At 38.6% G+C, this 20,554-nt stretch overlaps 2 protein-coding genes across 6 annotated transcripts; one reads left to right on the top strand and one right to left on the bottom strand.

Moving 5' to 3' along the window:
• Positions 1–1,935: 1,935 nt before the first annotated feature.
• On the top strand, positions 1,936–14,269 carry LOC103720847 (E3 ubiquitin-protein ligase At1g63170-like). 5 transcript variants are annotated; one of them, XM_088722802.2, is made up of 8 exons: positions 1,936–2,092; positions 2,727–2,826; positions 3,561–3,663; positions 3,760–4,185; positions 4,303–4,540; positions 12,427–12,552; positions 12,628–12,922; positions 13,125–14,269. In XM_088722802.2, exons 4-8 carry the CDS (start codon positions 3,858–3,860, stop codon positions 13,356–13,358), a joined length of 1,221 nt encoding a protein of 406 aa, XP_088578928.2. In that variant the 5' UTR covers positions 1,936–2,092; positions 2,727–2,826; positions 3,561–3,663; positions 3,760–3,857; the 3' UTR covers positions 13,359–14,269. The 5 variants fall into 5 exon arrangements, with proteins under 5 accessions (XP_088578928.2, XP_088578926.2, XP_089787163.1 ...); XM_088722803.2 differs by having other exon boundaries at positions 1,938–2,313; XM_088722800.2 differs by having other exon boundaries at positions 3,760–4,540.
• Positions 14,270–14,791: 522 nt separating this feature from the next.
• On the bottom strand, positions 14,792–16,093 carry LOC120111771 (non-specific lipid transfer protein GPI-anchored 14-like). Its single transcript, XM_088722804.2, has 2 exons — positions 15,318–16,093; positions 14,792–15,202 (listed from the first exon to the last, which is right to left on the bottom strand). Exons 1-2 carry the CDS (start codon positions 15,649–15,651, stop codon positions 14,958–14,960), a joined length of 579 nt encoding a protein of 192 aa, XP_088578930.2. The 5' UTR covers positions 15,652–16,093; the 3' UTR covers positions 14,792–14,957.
• Positions 16,094–20,554: the final 4,461 nt, after the last annotated feature.

Genomic DNA, 20,554 nt, shown 5'->3' with positions numbered 1-20,554 from the left:
TGAGAATTATATTTTCATGAAAATATAATTTTTTCATCTCTTTTCTTTAAAAATTTCAATCAAATAAAAAATATTTTATTACTTTTTTGTTGGCCGTAAATTTTTTTTTGCAGACCAAACGAGCCCAGGTGTATATCAATTATTTTGACGCACTCTGTGGCTCACTGCCTTTCAATCACTTTTGGAGTAAGGCCCTGTTTGGGGGAGCTGTTGGCAGTAAAGCGGTTGGAAGTAGAGCTGTTGGAAGTAGAGCTGTCTAAAGTAGAGCTGTTATAAAAAGCTGTTTGCTGTTTGGTAACTACATTCGTAAAGTGCTGTGGTACTTTATTTTGTTTTTGGTAAACAAACTGAGAAAGTACTTTTGTATGACAAAATTACCATAAAGGACATTGCATAGTATTATACAACATAACATAATAAAACATAACATAAATTAATACATAAATATACGATATAGTATAATATTATTGTAATATATAATAATATTATGTTAATATAGCATAATAGTAATATAATTATTAGAGTAAATTAATATTTGGTAATATAACATAATATTAAATTATTTAACATAACATATTAATGTATTATGATATAATGTAATATATATTATATTTATAGTATAATACAATAATAAAAGTATAAAATATTATAATTATTAGTATAAATTAATTTATCATAATATAACATAATATGAAATTATTTAAAATAACATATTAATGTATTATAATGTAATGTAATATAATACAATATTTATAGTATAATACAATAATAAAGGTATAAAATATTATAATTATTATTATAAATTAATTTTCCATAATATAACATAATATTAAATTATTTAAAATAACATATTAATGTATTATAATGTAATGTAATATAATATAATATTTATAGTATAATACAATAATAAAGGTATAAAATGTTAAAATTATTAGTATAAATTAATTTTCCATAATATAACATAATATTAAATTATTTAACATAACATATTAATGTATTATGATATAATATAATATGATATTATATTTATAGTATAATACAAAAATAGAGGTATAAAATATTATAATTATTAGTATAAATTAATTTTCCATAATATAACATAATATTAAATTATTTAACATAACATATTAATGTATTATGATATAATATAATATGATATTATATTTATAGTATAATACAAACATAAAGGTATAAAATATTATAATTATTAGTATAAAATAATTTTTCATAATAATTTCCCATAATTTCCAATAAAATAATTTTTTGCGGTCCAGGGGCTCTTCTTCGTGGTCCACGCTCGAGGAGGACCTCAGCGTGGGTCGCGAGGTTGATGATAAAAAAAACAATAAATTGATTTTCGAAGGTACGGAAAAGGATTAAAATTTTTTTTTTCTAAAATGTGGTTCAAGAGATGCATACAAAAATTGAAAAGAAAAATACCTTTTCTTACAGAAGGGAGTCTGACGGGTAGGGTTCTTGGCTCCAGCAGATTTTTAGATTTATAAAGAGACAAACTATGTAATTATGTTATTTTAATATGGGCATTTTTGTCAAAAATATAGCTTTCCGAAAAAGCTGAAACAGCTTTCTCCCAAAAGCTCCAAATTGCAGCTTCCTCCCAAAAGCTGTTTTCAGCTTCTCGCAAAAGCTGAAACAGCTTTTTGAAAAATTTACCAAATACAATTTTTCATCTAAAAGTACTTTTGGAGGGTCAGAAACCAAAAGCTTCCCCAAACAGGGCCTAAGAAAACATTAGGCAGATCAGTTCTCAAAGAAGAAATGAATCTATGTTATATGAAATAAATCCACATAATAATTCCGCCTCGAGGACTCAGATCAGACGATACGGAAAACGGCAGAATTCCCGATATGATATGACGCGATACAAAAAACCGCTACATGTATATTCTCTATTTATAAAGTCCCGAAACGGTTCTTGGAAGCAACGGAGACGTCGAAAGCGGGTGCCAGAAATATTCCGACGGGAAGGGAAGCTCGGGCGGAAAAAAGGGAGCCGAGGGGAAGCGAAAGGCAAATTCCAACGGATTCTCTCCCCCAGTTTCAATAGAGGGCCAACAGGTGGCGAGATTTGGTGCGTTCTCCTCCGATTTCTCCCACCCTCTCGTCCCTTTAATCGCAAGAAACCCTCCTCCTGCTCCTCCTCTAATCTCAGGGTTTTGCCCCTGTTCGTGTCCGGATTCGATTCCCCGACCGAATCCGGCCGAAGTGGGTTGGAATACGCTTGGAATTCTTATTTTCTTGAAGATTTGTTTGCAGGAGATGTTGATATCCCTTCCTTTCTTTGTAATTCAGGTCGGAAATTTCATCTTGATATGATTATTTTTAATGCATTACTCTGGGTTTTTAATGACCTGCAAAGTTGTACATTAGGGTTTGGCTTCCAAGAATTTTCTTTTTAATTTATTAATTTTATTTTTTTCGCAATTTTATACGGCATTGGTTGACGGATTTTGGGTTTCTGGGATTCTAAAGGTACCTTTCTGTCTTTTTCTTTCATAAGATCACGATAACTCTTGTTTGATTTGGCGGGATTTGAATTTTTGATAGAGTTCTCTGATCTGGAGCTGAGAGATTGTTTGATGTCCTTCGTTGTTGGGTTGATATGGCTTTATTGGTGAACGCAACGGCATTGGATTTTGATCGTTCCTCCTTTCTTACCTAATCTTTTGGCATGCTCTTGTGAATGATTTGACCTTGCTCCACAGGTGCTTGTCCCGGAAGTGGAAATGTTATCATATAATGCGGTGGTGGGTAATGATGCGATAGACTTTCCATATTTGAAGGTTTCACGCCTGAATACTTAAGGTAGGCTGGCGTGTTTCATTCATTAAAGGTTTTCATTTTACACGTTGCAAGTCGTATTATTTTGTGTTTAGACATTTGAGCAATATCATGAGAAAAGCTCTTATTTCTGTGCTATCTTGTTAATAAAGCTGTGCCCTCGAAGTATTATGATCGTGCTTACCTAATTTCTTTGAACGAATATTTAGTAAGCTGAAGTTCATCAAGAAAATGGCATGTTGTTTTTCTTAACAAAACTGCAGGTCCATCACGTTTAAGAAGTTATGGCATAAATTAGAAATTTGGTTCTAAGCACACTAGCCTCACTATTGTAGGGTAGTAGACTACCATCCCTGGCCTCTTCAGGTAAATAGGGACTCAGCAAAGTTTATATATAATAGTATTGTCTGACAGCAGTTTGAATGTTTCATGGAGCAGCAGTTTGAATTGTCTGAAGCTTCATGTTTCATACAGTAATAACTTGATATATATATATATATATATATATATATATATATATATATATATAGACACACATAGATAGATAGATAAACTGCAGTATAAACAATTAAAAGAACTGTAACTTTTTTGCCATGTAATAAGAATATAATTAAATTTGCAGGTTGGATTGACTCCACTTGAATTGCTATTCATAGAAGAAGACCTTGATATATATATATATATATAAACTGCAGTATAAACAATTAAAAGAACTGTAGCTTTTTCGCCATGTAATAAGAATATAATTAAATTTGCAGGTTGGATTGACTCCACTTGAATTTGCTATTCATAGAAGACGATCCCCCCCCCCCCCCCCCCACCAAAAAAAAAGCATAGTTTGCTTGATGGAGTTCTTTAGAGGTGGTTCTTTCAAACTTCAAAGCATCTCTGTCTATTGTTAAGGTGAAGTGGAAGATTTATTTATTGTGGCCAGTGCTGTTATCGAGTTTTATACAGGACAAATTTGAGCTTCTCAGAAAAAGGTAACGGAAGCATAAGGAAAGTGGCATATTGCTACTTTTCTATGCCATCTTTCATGTCATATTGCTTGGTGGATGTTGATGGCTGTTCCTCCTTTGGAGCTATTCAGTGAAGGTCAAACTGACAGACATCCTTTGCTGATGGAGCAACCAGCTAATATTAATGAACATGAGCACATAATTGATATATCAAGGGGTGGTTCCGCTTCCACATCACAATCTCATGAATATGACCAAAATGACTTGGTTGAAGTGCATTTTGAAGATTGGCCTTCAACAAGCACACCAGCTCCGGTCTCCCAAACATCTGGAGTGTCACCTACAGTACCTAGTTCAAGAAATGCATCATCGACTAGGAGAAGTGATAATTATGGTCGCCGTCATAGAAGCCCTCTGAATTCTGGTTTGTGGATTTCGATTGAGCTTGTTGTTAATGTGAGCCAAATTATAGCAGCTATTATAGTTCTCTCCTTGTCAAGACATGAGCATCCAAAAGCTCCATTGTTTGCATGGATCGTAGGTTATACAGCAGGCTGTGTTGCTACTCTTCCTCATCTTTATTGGCGCTACATTCATCGCAACAGTCAGGGCTCTGAGCAAGTTTCTGCTCATTCACTTCAGAGTTCTTCTCGGGACATCCGTCCTGAATCTAATCCTTATACATCCATTTCTGTTACTCAATCCTCAGAAGGTGAAAACAACCATAGCAATGCTCCTGTCTCACACCTAGGGCAAAGTATTCTAACTGCGAGCCCAAGGTACTTTCTTATTCTTTCTATGCAAATGTGCTAGATGATGGATTCTTATTGCAATCTTAAATTTTGTTGGAATGTTGCACCTTGTGCCTTCTAATTTTGTCTTTTTATCTCCTTCCTGTTTGGAATTTCTATTTCTCGGCGTTAAGCACTATGCATGAACCGATAAGCACTGTGTATGAAAGATAGTTGTTGTTAATTTTTTTGATTGTTGGGTCAAGTTTCTATCAATCCTTGAACACATGATATATGATATCAAATTCCTTTTCTGCCATCTACATTCTAAATTGACCAAACACTTTGTTTTCTATTGAAACCTATACTACTGAGTACGTGGTTGTTGCCTATGGATTGGGTGTCAGCAGGGGGCATTCCATGACAAGGTGGCTGGTTGCATTTGGATGTTGGCTTCAACATGTAGATTTTACCTTAAAAATGAAGTGGTTTAATTAAAGTAAATTGGGTATTTCAAACATACAGATCTCATCTCACCTTCAGTTTGCTTATGCTAGGAATGTAATGAGACAAGCTAATAAGGGCCTAGGGTGTGCTTGCCTCAATTCAGGCTTTAGTGATCTACGTAGTATGTATATGTTACATATACACCTGTTACAACAAATTGATTTGCTTATCAAGAAATAGATATTAAAGTGTAAAATGCATTGTAGTGGTAATATAGTGTTCCTGGGAGCATGTTTAAAATTCACAGAGATGTTTTTCAGGCATAATAGACAGTTGTGCCTACAGTTTAATAGCCTGTGCAGTGGGCATTAATATGAACTTTTAGTGTCTATCAGTTCCCTCTTTCCTTGATCTGGAATTTGCACTAACATGTTTCACATCATCAATCCTCTTTTTTCCAATCCTCACTAGTGCATCTATTAGATAAAATATTCCAGATTTTTTGGCATGAGAGACTTCACATGATGCAAAACTTTTAGGGCACCTATTAGATGATTCAGACCAGCAAGGCGGCAAGGGGCGTTGTTATCAGACAAGTAGGTGTGATGAACATGTAGAAATCATGAAAATGCCCTTGTAACTGCATATCTTCTGGGATTTTCATATGTTATGTAAACTAGCATAACTTATCAAAAACTTTCTTTATAGTTGAAGTAAATATCCAAAATTTTGTCTGATTCTAAAAGTTGACCAGATTTTGATCACCAAAGCAATCTCTCACCTGCTTTAGATGCCGGCCTTCTAATTTGCTATATCCTTTGAATACCCTCTCTCTCTCTCTCTCTCTCTCTCTCTCTCGGGCCATTGCATATCGTATCTAATTTTCTCAGTAGGGCTGTTCAATGAACAAACTGTTAGCAACTTGTGTTCAGCTCCTAATTTGGCTCACCTCGAAGAGTTAACAAGTTAAGCTAGTCTTGGCTCACTTGAGATCAGATTGGCTGAGCTCAGAATAGGAGTAAAAAGCAATATATAATTACAATATCTATTATATTACTTGTGATTCATAAAAAGAATTCTTATATTAAAATTGCTGAATATTGATATAGTTCACATACAAATGAATGCATTTCAGCAGTAATATCGAGATAAAACAATGGAAATTAGTTGAAAGTATATGTGTTTGCCTCAAGAGGCCTTATACTCTCGAAAGATTTCTTAGACAAGTTGTTATCGAGCAGCTTAAGTTCGACTAAAATTTTAATGAGTTGGCTCAAATTTGGCTTGATTATAAAATAAGCTGAGCTTCATCGTAGCCTATCTCGCTTAACCTTGGCTCATTTGCACCTTTATGCATTAGTTCCTTTTGTCTGACAAGAAAGCAACCTTGATTTCTTCTTTTTGCATCATGTAGAAATGCAGTGTATAGGAATAATATATGGACTGGTGGAACCAAAATTTTCTCCTTGTGGGCCAACACCATACATTCTCTGGTCATGTGGGTTGAAAAGTTAAGATATATTATCGATGTAATATATTATAATCTTCATTATGACATATTTAACCAAATTCAATAATTTTAAATTGAGATAATCTACTACTATTAGTTTATATTTCGAAAATTTTCTTTAATATAAAGTCTGTATTTTTCATTATCCATAAACTTCTCAGTTCAGAAAAATATTAGATATTGTTATTTAATAATTAAAATTCATGTATTGTTATTGTTAATTACGAAAAAATAAACAAAACTTCAAGTTTCTTTATATTTTTTGTTAATTCAAATAAATAAGGAATTGTATTGCTAACAATCGAATATAAGAGGAAGAGAATGACTTAAGCGTGTGAGCTAGACCAATCACCTATCTTTAAATGCTAATTTTCTTAGTTTTGCATATCACAGGGCAAATCTGGATGTTAATATATTTTTTTCAATAAGATGAGAACAACCATGTTTTGAACTAGTTTTTCCACCAAAATGGAAGTGAAAGAAGCATCTAATGCTATGCTCCCTTCTACTTGGGGTTTCTTGAATCTTATGCAATTTGATATATGCACTTGACTGATCGCTAGTGCATTTGGCTTGTTTTTCTCTTCTGCAAAATGAAAGAATTTAAACGAAGTGGTGGATTTATTAAAGGTAGGTGATCTATAAGTGAGAGGAGATACATGGAGTCATCTATGGAGGAAGTGATTAAACCTAATAATTATTTCCTGATTATGTTTATTTAGTAGGATTTATAGAGAGGATTTAAGGAAGACATTATTGGATTGTTTAGAGAGAATGGTGCCACATGCCTTTTATTTCCCTTAATGAGAAATTATAAAGACGTATTCAGGATGGGGGTGCCTTTTTGGAGGTCCGTTTATTTCGTTCTTTTCTCCTCTTTTTCTATACCTTTTCTATGCAAGTTTGTTTCAAGATCCCTGATTTTTGGGAAGAGCTCTACACTGTCACACTAGGCCAGAATATTAGGAGGGGCTAGTTCCTTATATACCATAATTTTAGGGAGTGAAGAATCGGTACTGTACCCATTCTGTCACCTTAATTATATGGCACAAATCGATAAGATCTGTATCATATTGGCGCATGGTACACCTTTTGGTGCCGGCACAGCAAATTAGAGGTGAAATACCATGTGTCAGTATTGCATCAGTACAGAGGGCATGATAATATTTTGTTAGTTTGATCTGTCATGGCTTGTACAAACTAGTTATTTGAGTATTTGTATATTATGTTCCATAATCTGAAAACTTGTTTTTAAGGCATCTAAAATATACAATGTCCATTTAATTCCAAGAAAAAGGAATATAATCAAAGTCTGCTTCTCGACTTGCGACTTTCTCTGAACTTTTGTTCTTTTGACTAATTGCCTTCCACCTTGAAATCAGAATTTTTATCCAATTGAGTGGGCAGAAAGGGGTCGTTGCTACTACGGCAATTTGTGGAAATCCTTTCTAGAGCCGCATTCATGTGGTATACCAAGCTCTCTCCAAGGAATTCCATTCTTGACACTATCTAAAATACTTGTATTGAGATGTTGGTTCATGTTTTTTTTCCTTTTTTAATCAGTGGTGGACCCAATCACTTTTGGTGTCACATTTGCTGTTGCTTTTTTCTATTCTCTGGAATACATGTAGTCCGTGTGAACCATGTTGTAGACTGTGTTGTGGTTTGAATGAGATAGAACTCTAAACAATGGGGAGTGGTATTTGATAGGTTTTTCACCGAAGGCTATAAATCGTGAATTATGAAAAAAGCAAGGTTCGCAATCTCGGTATTGAGTATCGTATTGGTATTTTATCAATTTGGTACAGTATGGTATAATATGGTATGGTCCAATACACTTCTATACTTGTCCGGACCGGTACACATCTCGGTACGCCTCGGTACGGGCGCTACGGGGCTTGTACTGACTTGAAGGTATGTTTCATACCGGTTTTCTTCCGGTACGATGCACCCCATACCGGGCGGGTACGAGGTGGTATGGCAAACCATGGGGAAGACTATGAATGGCATTTCTTTATAGGCATGCCACTGCAACTATGGAGCTCAATAAACTAATTAGAGAACTATCATTTTTCTGGGGTACCTTGCTCACCAAGGTTGTATTTAGTTGCAGACTATGTTAGCCTTAACCCAAAGTAAATGGGTCAGCTTTCTGCTAACCCACTTTACTCTGGAGTGAACTACACACTATTGAGTGGAATAGTTTATTTTGGATTATTACCACCCCCCCCCCCCCCAAAAAAAAAACACACACACATACAAAAAAAAAACATGTCTACTTCTCGAAACGCCTCTTTTGTCCTTAGGATAAAATGACCTTCAAGAGTGTAGTAGTTTAAGTGGAGTAAGTACAATATATTTTGTTGAATTTTCAAAGTTTTTATCTAGATAATTTTTAGTATGATTTAGGGTTCTATGTCAAGTGACATTAATGTGCAAGAATCCACTTTAGGTAATGTTGGGTTGGATAAGTCATAAAGTCATCATGATTTGATTCTTAACTATTTTGTCCCTCTGTTCCTCTCTTTCATCTCCCTTCACCCCCCATCCTATAGTTTTTTTTTCTATTATTTTATCTCTACTGATATATCTCTCTACTCAGCATGCATTGTTTTATGAATTTCTATGATACATAAACAGCAGATTCTCTCATTTAGCCTAGGATGCTTTAAATCCTTATTCCTCCTTTCTTTCTCCATCACAAAAACTGTGGGTTGGATTTATTTGACCTTTTACTTGTGTTTAATCATTATCATTGCTGTCCCGTATGCATGTTTAGGGAAGCAAGCAACCAAATTAGACCTATCCCTAATTTACCCTTTTCACTAAGTCCTTCCATTCATTGTAGGCCATCCTTGATTGGTCCTATATCATATTTGGTATTAGAGCTGAAGGGTCCCACACTTTTCTTTATTTTCCCTCAATCGTCCTATTCTTTTCTTCTCATTTCATTCCCTTCATAGCTTGCTATTATGAATAGTTAGGTTTCAAGATTGATGCTTTTCATCAGCATGCCGAATATAAGGTGTTTGGGTAGATGTGTGATGACTTGACATGTATAAAAAATGATCTAGCATCAATTATAGCTTTCTTGAAGCATATGTACAGCCCAAGGTGTTCCACCATGCATTGTTATAGATGAAGATCAATTTTATGATGATGAGGATGTTGCAATTGAAGATTTATTTATGGAAAACCCTACAAACAGTGAATCTTCAAATTAAGAGACTGCAGTTGAAGATTAACCATATCTGCAGCATCCAGTTGAGAGGACTGAAAGCCCCAAAGTTGCAGTTTCTGAATAATTTCTAATTCACCAAGGCATGGATTGCTATCAATCAACGTCTATAACTGTATCGATGCACTTTGAAGATCCATTGCTTGCTGATCTTGCAGATTCATTTATCGATGCCACAATTGGATGATAAAAACTTTTATGGTCATTGAATAAAGGGTACCAGAAGATCCAACTAATAGAGTGATTGCAAAAAAAAAATCAGGTTAGCTTCCATCGTCAAACCTTGAAGATTAAGAAGTGGAGCCTAAGGATATAAAACATTGAGATGATCTCAGGGACGAGATCCCATGCAGTGGAAGCGAATGATGGTGAATAAAAATTAGTTTGTCATATATTTTATTGTATTTTTTGTGTTTTAGCTTAAATAATTTTTTTTTAAACTGTGTTTTATAGTCCTATTTCAATTGGAATCTATGTGCAAGAGTCCTACTTTAGGTATTTGTTGGGTTGGATAAATCATAAAGTTGTTAGGATTAGATTTTTAGCTATTGTTGGTGTGTTCATAAATAAGGTTACATGGGATTTTGAATTTTTCCTTTTAGCCAACATTTTGGAAATCGGCTACGTAGTTGTTAAGTGTCCTAGATTACTTGCAAATCAAGTTTATATAAAATATAAAAAAAAAGTCATGGCAGGCCACTAGTAGCATTGTACATGAATTATCTGAAAGGAATTGAAGATTTAAGGCCAAGTTCCATTCTCTTGTTGTCTCTTTTGCTTTCTTTTTCATCTCTCTCCTGCACCCCACTTCCTATAGATATTTCTTCTATTATCTTTATGTCTGCTGATATACCACTTGACTGAATTATTTTTTTTCTGAATTTCTATTATAAAGCAACCACGGTCTCTCACCTGGCTTGGAATGCTTTAAGACCTTATTCCTCCTTTCTTTCTCCCCACAAAAGTCCTAAGGAAGATGTATCTGACCATTTTTGTCCTTAATCTCAATATTTCATCACTACTATCCCACAGGATATTGTATACTGGTACCGGGACTCGTATCGGTTGTCCAATGGTATGGCACGATACGATACTTCTACCGTACCATTCTGGTCCATCTTGGATTTTTTTTTATTTCCAAATTTTGATCTGAAGTCGGCATATGGTTTGCCAACTTCAATTCATAATTCAAAAATAAAAAAAAAACAAAATGACAATTCGAAATAGAAAATAAATAACATTCTCCCCTGGTCCACTCTCCACTGATCCGAAGCGATGATGGCGGGAGAGAGGGGGAGAGGGAGGGGTAAAGGGAGAAAAAGAGTGAGGAAGAGAGAGAGGGGGGGGGGAGGGAGAGGGAGAGGGAGGGTTGCCTCCGCAAATCCTAATCGTAAGCCGAAAGCGCATGCGAGAGAGAGAGAGGGAGGGAGGGAGGGAGGAAGCTACTTACTAGACCATCGTGAGTGGCCGCCAGGATCAAGGTGTGTTCGCGAGCAGGCATCTGTCAAAATCGCAAGCGGATGGGGCAGGCATTCATCGCAAGTGGGCGAGCAAGGGGGAGTGGAGTTTAATATGTGAACTGGGGCCATCTCGAAATTAATAGCTGAATCGTGTTAGTTCTTGACCGGTCTGGGTCGGTATGCCCCAAACCGGCCGGTTCGGCACTCTTTGGTCCCATAAATATTGTTTAGAGTAGCAAGCAACCAAATTAAACCTGCCCTTGATTTATTGTTTTCCCTAGGCCCTTCCATGTATATCATAAGCCATCCCTAATTGGTCCTAAATTAGTATGTTAATGTGGTTTTATTATACTTTAACCCTAAACCGAATGCAGCCGAAGAATTGCATTAGCATGAATCAACTTATTAGATTGAGTAGTACATTTGTAGCCCATTTGTTTTGCACTCCTTTCCTAAATTTGTTTTTTGAAACATGCAATGCAAGCAATACCAATCCTGGTGTAGCTTTTAAGAAAACCTAGTTATCTCTGGAGCCGGTGGATGGTTTATGGTGAGATTAGAATGCCTATCATTTTCGTTGCCTTGTGGTTGCTATGTGATGAATGATGGAGAGGATTCCATTCTTAATAAGTGTTGAAGCTAGTTGGACTCTTTTAAAGTATGTATGGTTTGTTGTGAATAGAGGGCGAGCCTTGGTAAGGTTGTTTCATTATGCCCTAGATGTAACGAATTCGAAACACAGAAATAATCTATATGCATGTAAGGTAAGGCTGCATACATTTGACCCTCCTCGGGCCTTGCAATGGCGGGAGCCTCATTCATTGGACCGTCCTTTTTATGGTTTGTTGCGAATCTAAGAATGTTATAGCTTGACCAACGCAAGGTTGAAACCCATAGAGAAACTTGCCTTCCTTTTTTTTTTTTGCTGATGAGGATTGGGATATCGTCAATGGTATGTTGAGAGGGATGACATTTCTTAGTGAATTCCCTTAGTACATTAGTGTGGACTGATTTTTTTTTTTTTCTTTTTGTGTGAAGAGATGTGTTTAGTGAATGCCTCTCCTTGGGCATTCATGTTATAAGTGGAATAAGACTTACATTGATTATTCAGGACAATTAAATATGTACTGATGGCACATGAAATTTGGTCTAATCTTTCCAGGGCCTTTGTTTGTTTTGTTACTGTCACAGAACTATGCAGGAACCTGGTGTAATTTTCTAGGCATAACTTCTTCCTTGTTATGAATTTTCCATTTAAGTTGTATGTGGTAATTTGCAGGATAAATGCTTTAGTTGACCGTTTCAAAATGGCCTTAGATTGCTTCTTTGCTGTGTGGTTTGTTGTTGGAAATGTGTGGATATTTGGTGGGCGCTCATCTTCTCATGATGCTCCTAACCTATACGGGTATGGTTGTGGTTTACATTTTTTTTCGTCTCATTCATATCCTGATCTGCCACTAAAATTTATCTATTTCCTCAGGTTATGTATTGTTTTCCTTACATTCAGCTGTATTGGGTATGCTATGCCATTCATTCTTTGCGCAATGATATGCTGCTGCTTGCCTTGCATTATATCTATCATGGGCTTTAGAGAGGACATGAGCTACGGCAGAGGTGCTACCTCAGAATTAATTAATGCACTACCAACCTACAAGTTCAAATTAAAGCGACCTCAAAATGGAGACGAGAACGAAATTAACTCAGAAAATCAAGTCAATGGCGGGATCCTGGCTGCTGGTACTGACAAGGAGCGCACAATTTCTGCGGAGGATGCTGTGAGTTTTTATAAGTCTGTTTTGCATTTTGATCATCCATTTGCATTTATAGTAGTCAAGCAGTGGTAATTCAGAGTCGTGTGTCTCGTGGTTATCAAAAAATAGTGCTTGCTTTACATCATGAAGGGCCACTTTTTCACTGAATTGAGGTCCTGTCCTTTCCGGTAATTTACAATGTATTTTGGTGCTATGGCTTCTGCAGGTTTGTTGCATCTGCCTGGCAAATTATGTAAATAATGATGAGCTCCGTGAGCTTCCATGTACCCACTATTTCCACATGGAATGTGTGGATAAATGGCTAAAGATAAACGCACTGTGCCCCCTATGCAAGTCTGAAGTAGGGAGCTCCACAGGCTCTTCAGGCATGGACACTGGATATCATCACGGTGACCAGAGGGTGGGGAATAGTGCAGAGCCACAACAAGAAATGCAGTAGATGATTCTGTTTTGTGATTTCCAACTGACTGTATTGAAGTGAAAATTCTTCTCTGCAAGCCTGCACGAAATACCGATGTATGTGGGTATATGGTGAATGGATCCTGGTGATAGCCACAACATTTATCAACCATTGCTTTGAGAGTACTGGTTGTAGCTTTTACATCTATAGATGTCAGCCAATGTTTTCCACGGATCGTGAGATAGAATGAATGTTGAATCTCGTCTCCATTCATACAAGGTTGTTTTATGACCTACATTCCAAAGACCCCTTTGGTAAGGTTGACCGAAATTTTCATTTTGAAATCACTAGGTATGGTTGGTTGTCGGGTTAATCCATTTGAAGACAGCTATTGTTTCCTAAGCATCAAGAAAGGGTTCGGAAATAATGATGGTGAACCAGAAATGCACGACAAATTGGTTGATTGTAAATCAGTATCACTAAGTGTCTATATAGGGCAACATGTGATGCTTCTATTGTAATTCAAAGAGCAGATGTCAGCAAGACATAGGACAATCAGCATAATTTATTCCCTAGCTTGTTACTGGAGATGCTGGTGACATTGTGCTTCAACTTTTCCATCATGGAATCAGAGAGATGGTACGGGTGTGATTTGTGTGCAGCACTTTCGATTATATGGCCATTATGTTTGCTGAAGCTGTTAGAGATTTGCATTACTTGAAGAATATGTTATTGGAGCAACGGGAAGCCTTCCTCCAATTCTCAGATTGCTTTATTATTTACTGGAAACAAAGTGCACCTCAGTTTTCTTTTCTTTTCTGTTTTCGAGTTTGGAATGGACAATGACTTCCCGTTAAGGGCAATGATGTTGTTGTACGTGTTAAAAGCTTGACAATCAAAATGACAGGAAAAACTATAAGATATAATGAACAATGTGAAATTTGATTGCATCGAGTGTTTGATATTTATCAGCTCTCGGATTTCGGATGTATGCAAAAGGGTGCTGCTAAAGTTGCTAGGCTTGACCGCTGCATCCTCCAAGCAAAAGTTTCCCACGTCATGATGGATTCCTGTCATCAGATCAGCGGCACGGGACGATGCTGGTTAAAATAGATGATATATTTTCTGAATCCCGAGAAGCTGTTGGCACCATAATTTCAGTTTCATTATCCGCCGGCCTGCTTAATTTCCTATGCATCCGATCTCTGATCATACCGGTGCAATTTGCCTTTGCTGTTTATTTCTGTTTGTTCATCCAAATTATGGATACCATGCTGATTTGTCCGTAAGGTGCAAGCAAAACTCATACTGGAACTGTTTCAGGATCAGAGTGTCTTCCCACCGTCTACCATCAGAAGTCCCAGATGGGAGCAAGAGACCCTCGATCGACAAGGCTAATCTAACTATATACCCTTCGGTTGAGTTTAAGGGGTTCCTGATGGAGATAGATAGCAGTGGGATAAAAAGCTAGAAACGAGACAGATTTATTACAAATTAGAAGTTCAAGTTTATTACACGACACTCAGGTGGCTCTCGCACCGTCCATGCGAAACTTCGGGGGCATCACTTCATCAACTTGTTCTCCATGCACGGACGGACGGCATAAAAGCCTCCTTCTTCCACCCCATGCATGAGACGTTACATAAAAAGAACTGCACTGCAGACCACTAGGCTAGCAACAGCAACACCACCACCCACAAAGCTCTCCAGTCTCCCTCCCCTGTTGTTAGGTGCCGTTTTAGCCCCCGACCCCCCGCCAGAAGCCGAACCCGAAGCAGAGTCAGTAGGAGTAGATGAGGAAGCACTCGTCGAGGCCGTCGCATCCCCACTCGCATCCTTAAATATCCTGGCTTCAGGTGAGCTCGGATTCAGCTTCAAAATGCCTGCCAAACCCCCATACAATACATTAAGCGCTGGAAACAAAAGAGAGGAGTTCACGCTCTTCTAAACTGTTTAGTGAAACAGCGAACACACAAAAAGGAGGTTGGTATCAAGTACTGGGGCAGTCGGAGACTTTGGCGTCGCTGTTGCAGGCGGCGGGCATGTGGAGGGCTAAGGTGGTGTTGATGGGGAGGGCGAGGGAGGGATCGGTGCTCTCCACGATAAGCACGCACAGGCACTTGGGCTGGCTGGCCCGCACCTTCTCCGCGTCCGCGCAGCACTCCGGCGTCGGCTTCGGCGCGCTCCCGCTCACATACGGCACGCACGGCGCCAGGTTCTGCAGCTGGTCCGCGCACTCCTTCTCGTCCTCCTCCAGCGTCGCTTGGCATGGAGCTGGTACCGTCGCCAGGAGCGGCAACAAAAGCATCATGGAGTACTTGGCCATGGCCATCTCTCCTAGCTATATTGCTTCTTCACCTTCTTCCCTCGTTTCTTATGGATGGTGGTTCTCTCCCTGCTTCGGACCCGCTCCCGAGAGTATTTATTAACAAAGTTTGGGAATTGGGAGTACGTGAGGGAGCACATCATTAATTGTCCCCTTTCACTATTGTAAATTCCTTTTAAAGATTGCCTCATCCGGCAGCACTAGATTATATAAGGAGCAACAATTAAGCAACCACATATACGACGATAGTTGCTTACAACCCGGAACCGAAGAAAAGTTGATCAAAACTAACAGAATATTTGCTTTTGATGCACCGTGTTGTACTTATGCGCCTATACCTACATCGATCTCATTTTTTTCCCCCTTTGTTTTAAGTCGTTCCGTGCTTCAAATTTGGTAGATTAAACAGATCCACACCAAGTATGAAAAATGTTTTTGTGGCTTTAAGCTTGCTCCGCTTGTGTTTCTTGTATCGAGAGCAGGTTCATGTCTCCAACTTTGACAAGCGCAACCCACGGGTGGACGGTGATCCTGGGCCTTGCGAGTGCGATGAGTATCCTCCATGTCGATGCATGGATGAGTACGATACTTGCACAGCCCCATGATCACCACGTATATTATATGGCTGTGCACCATGCCAATCTTGCTCGTTCTCTTTTTATGAGCTCTATTTCACATGCGCTTATTTCGGTGATTGACCTATGGCAGAAAGATGGGATGATTGATATGGTGTGCAGCCATGTTAGTGCATGCAGTGTCGGATCTAATTTTTTCATGATTGTTGTATCCATCTAGCGGCGCACTCGCCACAAGTGATGAGGTAAACAATTACTTGCTACTGTTACGCAAGTTCCTTACTTGCTACTGTTACTTACTGCCCTTGGTGTTTTCTCCCATTTCCACTCCTTTAGCTTCCCAAGATCTCCCTTAGAGATAAGAGAGGAAAGGACGCGCACTGGCCAAAACAGAGAGGTGCCCTTTTGGAATATCAAGTAGCTCCATGGTCAGAGATTAGTTTGCATCCGTGGACATGTCGTGGTGATCAAATTCCATGGAAAACATGACAATTTCATGTATAGTCCTTGCATAGTTAATCATTTTATGCTTATCCTTCACATACGGCAAAATATTAGCCCTGTTTAATTTAAGCTGTTCAATTTTAACCTATCCAGGACTGGAACAGGACCCGAGAGTAAAATGGCCATCGAAATTACTATCTGAAGATGAAAACATCTATCAGCCAGAACCTAATATAAATTGACAAACAATCTATGAGTGGATCTTTGTTCATTTGAATCCCATTTGCCAGCGTGCCATTGCCTTGAGAAATGGAAAGTTCTCTTCCCAAGGCAGGATGGGCGTTAACGTCTTCCCCCGACTATCAAGGCGTAGCAAATGCTTGGGTCATGCCTTGGTATTCGACGGCCTGGTCCTTGCCTCTTGATTAATGGCCGTGGAACGCAATAAATAGGAGCATAATGTGGGGTAGTTCTATATACACCCCCCCTATTGCTCAGGACACCCCCAAAAACCAAAAAAAAAAAACCCAAACTAACCTTTAGTGTAATTACCATATTGCCCTTGAAATTTTCTCAGTACACCCCCCTTCCTCCTCCTTCCTCCGTTTCGTTTTGAAAAGAAAAAAAAAACCCCCCCTCAAACCCCCCTTAAACCCCTCGATCCATTTACATCGTTTAGGCGATCTTTGAAGGAGATTTAAGCCCCATTCGAAGCATGGACAAGCAACTAGTGATTTGGAACGAAGAATCGGCCGCAAAGGTACGTGTTCCACCTTGTTTCGAAATTTTTTTTTTTTCCCGGTTCGTGCTCCGTTCGGCACTGGATCGCCGAACAAAAGGCTTCTGTTCGGCTGAACAGTGCCGAACAGAAGCCTTCTGTTCGGCTGAACAGTGCCGAACAGAAGCCTTCTGTTCGGCAACCCTCAACCGAACAGATCTGTTCGGCTGCACAGTGCCGAACAGAAGGCTTCTGTCCGGCACTGTTCAGCCGAACAGAAGCCTTTTGTTCGGCGATCCAGTGCCGAACGGAGCACGAACCGTGAAAAAAAAAATTTCGGGAGAAGCCGGCGAGGTGGTTCCGGGAGAAGCCGGCGAGGTGGTCGGAGATCGGGAGAATGCCGGCGACGAGAGGGAGAAGGGGGAACGGGGGGGTTTCGGGCGTTGGCGAGGTGTTTCGGAGGGGAAGAGCGGGGTGGGGGGGAGGTTTGGGGGGTGTAGAGAGCAATTTAGGTGAGGGGGTGGGGAGGGTGGGGGGTAATTTAGGAATTTTTAATTTTTTAGGGGTGTCCTTAGCAAATGGGGGGGTGTAGAGAGTATTTAATTTTTTTTTAATTTTTGGGGGGTGTCCTGAGCAATAGGGGGGGTGTATATAGAACTACCCCATAATGTGGGTGCAGGCGCAGCCCCGAGGCCTTTTTATGTTTTGGTCCTTTAGACAGGACATTAATTAGCTCGGGTCCAACATCTTCTTCCTCATCCACCAAAATTTAATCAATCCGGTCCAGGTCAGAGTTGGGCATACTTACGTAATTCTTCAGCAAAAACTCGACCAGAGTATATTAACTGAATGACACTGACCATGGATTGGTCCAATTCCCTGTTCACAAGTCACAAGTTTGCGATGATGTCATGATTATGGTAATGGGCGTAGTAAGATCTAAGTATTCCTTTTTTTTTTTATTAGTAATAGGAAGGGCATGTAGACATTTAGGGCTCGTTTGGTTCGCAGAAAACGAGGGGGAAAAGTGTGGTCAACGGAAAAGTAATGAAATGCCTCTTGTTTGGTTGGAGTTTTCAAAGGAGAGAGATGGGAAAGTGGTATTCCCATGGGAATATGATTCCCACATTTCATGGAAAAGTCTTTCCCATGAGAAACATGGGAAAGTAAATGAGGTGGGAATCACTCCTTTTTTATTTTTTCCCAAAAAGACCCTTCAGCATTAAAGAAGCATTAAAGAGGCATTAAAGACCTAATTTTTATTAAGGGCATAATAGGAATTATACATAACTTTCCTAGGAAAGTGGATAGTCAACCAAACATAAGCACTTTGGAAATTAGTCACTTTCCCATGGTTAACCAAACATGTCAAAAGTACTTTCCTAGGTATCCTCTTCCTAGGAATCTGATTCCCAGGAATCATATTCCTAGGAGGAAAAATACTTTCCGCGAACCAAACGAGCCCTATAGAAGGTAGCTTTTCTCTTCTAAGTACTTGTAGCTCTAAGGACTCCGAAAATATTCTCTCTCGCTGGATTATTTTTTCTAGAAAAACGATGCATGGATAAACGTATGTTTGGTCGAGCAACTATTTTTAGAAAAAAATGTATAAAATATCTATTATACTCTTAATAAAAAAAAAGATCTTACTTCATTCTATCTAAAAGTTTAAAAATATTTTTGGAAGAAAAATCACACCAATTCTCAACCGATGGAAATTAGACTTTTCCATATTCTATATTAGTTTTTCGTCCCCATAAAATGCAGAAATCTTATTCCTATGTGAAATTCCATTTTTCTGCTTTTAAAAACCCCAAATAAATAAATGGCATTTTTTTTCATTTTTTCGTTGACCATATTTTCCTTCCTCCTCTTTCCACAAACCAAACAGGTCCTAGAAAATTCTAGTAAAGATGGGATTTGATCCTGTCATTTGGTAAAACCAGTGAAGCCCTCACCAGCTTAAGGAGCCTTCTTTCAATTTCGATCATTTTCAAAGCCTTGCATCCACATGCAAGGTCGGACGTCATGGAAGCCACTGGATTGGATGGTCCATCCCCATTGACTCGGGGCATTCAAGAGAGCCTAAGAAACAGATGCACTTCGTAGATTCATAACGTTCGTCCAAGTTTGTTTGAAGTGCACGCAACTTCGTTCCACATTTGAGCTACGTGGTCAGGGTTCTTATTGACCCATTAATGTCTCTCGTAGTAAAAGATGAACAAAGAAAAATTCTACCAGAAGAGTTGGAAAGGCAAAGTATCATTCGCATTTGAAATACATAGTGAAGATCTGCTGGTGCCAAAATAAGTTAAGAGGAAAGGTAATTTTGGTACGTGGAATTAGACCATCTACATGAATATTTGTAGAAGACGTGCACAAGAGTGCAATGCACCAAAGCTTCGGCATGCAATGCTTCTTAGGAGCTTGTTAATTAGATATCAATATGGCTGGAGATGGATGGGCTTGACTCGACAACATATAAATTTTTGAATTGGTCCAACCTCAAATTTTGATTTAGATTTTGTATGCGAGGACTCATGCGGGCGTGTGTTTAGTCCTACATCGATTATTCACTGAATAAATCTTGAATACTTATACAGAATTAAAGAATTTAAATAATATTTTTTGGCTAATTTTTTTAGTCCTGAATCGTTATACAAATAAATGTGGACGAAAAGAAACGATGCTCAACAACAATATGGGATGTGAACAACACCTCGCCACGATTATTTTGTCGGCTAGTGTTTGGAGATGCGGGTTAGGTGGTTGGACCGGTCTACGTGCGGTGCTTGCTCAGCCACATACTGAGAGATGGCCTGGCCCATTTCTAGCCCATGATGCTCGGCCCAATTACAACTCAATGTATAAGAGTATATCACAAGCGAACCCTGGCTGCAATTGATATAGGCAAGGTCAGGAGCTTAAAAGCTTTAGAATTTGGAAACCAGAGGGGAATCGTCCCACCCATAGTATTTAATACCAGTCCTCACATTTATACGAGTCACATAAGTTTCCCAAATGTAAACCAGGTCCTTTTCAAATTTGGGCCAGACTTACATGGCTCATGAATCTCCAGTCAGGGCCTCTCTGTATACTAATTCCGGCCTCAGACCAAAATACGCACCCCAGAACGGGTCGAGTTAGTGGGCCGTGGTCTGGCCCAAGCACC

The sequence above is a fragment of the Phoenix dactylifera genome, chromosome 5 (assembly GCF_051530095.1).
Source record: "Phoenix dactylifera cultivar Ajwa chromosome 5, Ajwa_hap1_PhDact_Kaust_v1.1, whole genome shotgun sequence".
NCBI classification, from domain to species: Eukaryota; Viridiplantae; Streptophyta; class Magnoliopsida; order Arecales; family Arecaceae; genus Phoenix; species Phoenix dactylifera.
Note: the sequence above shows the minus strand (reverse complement) of the source record. Positions and strands in the feature narration are given on the sequence as shown.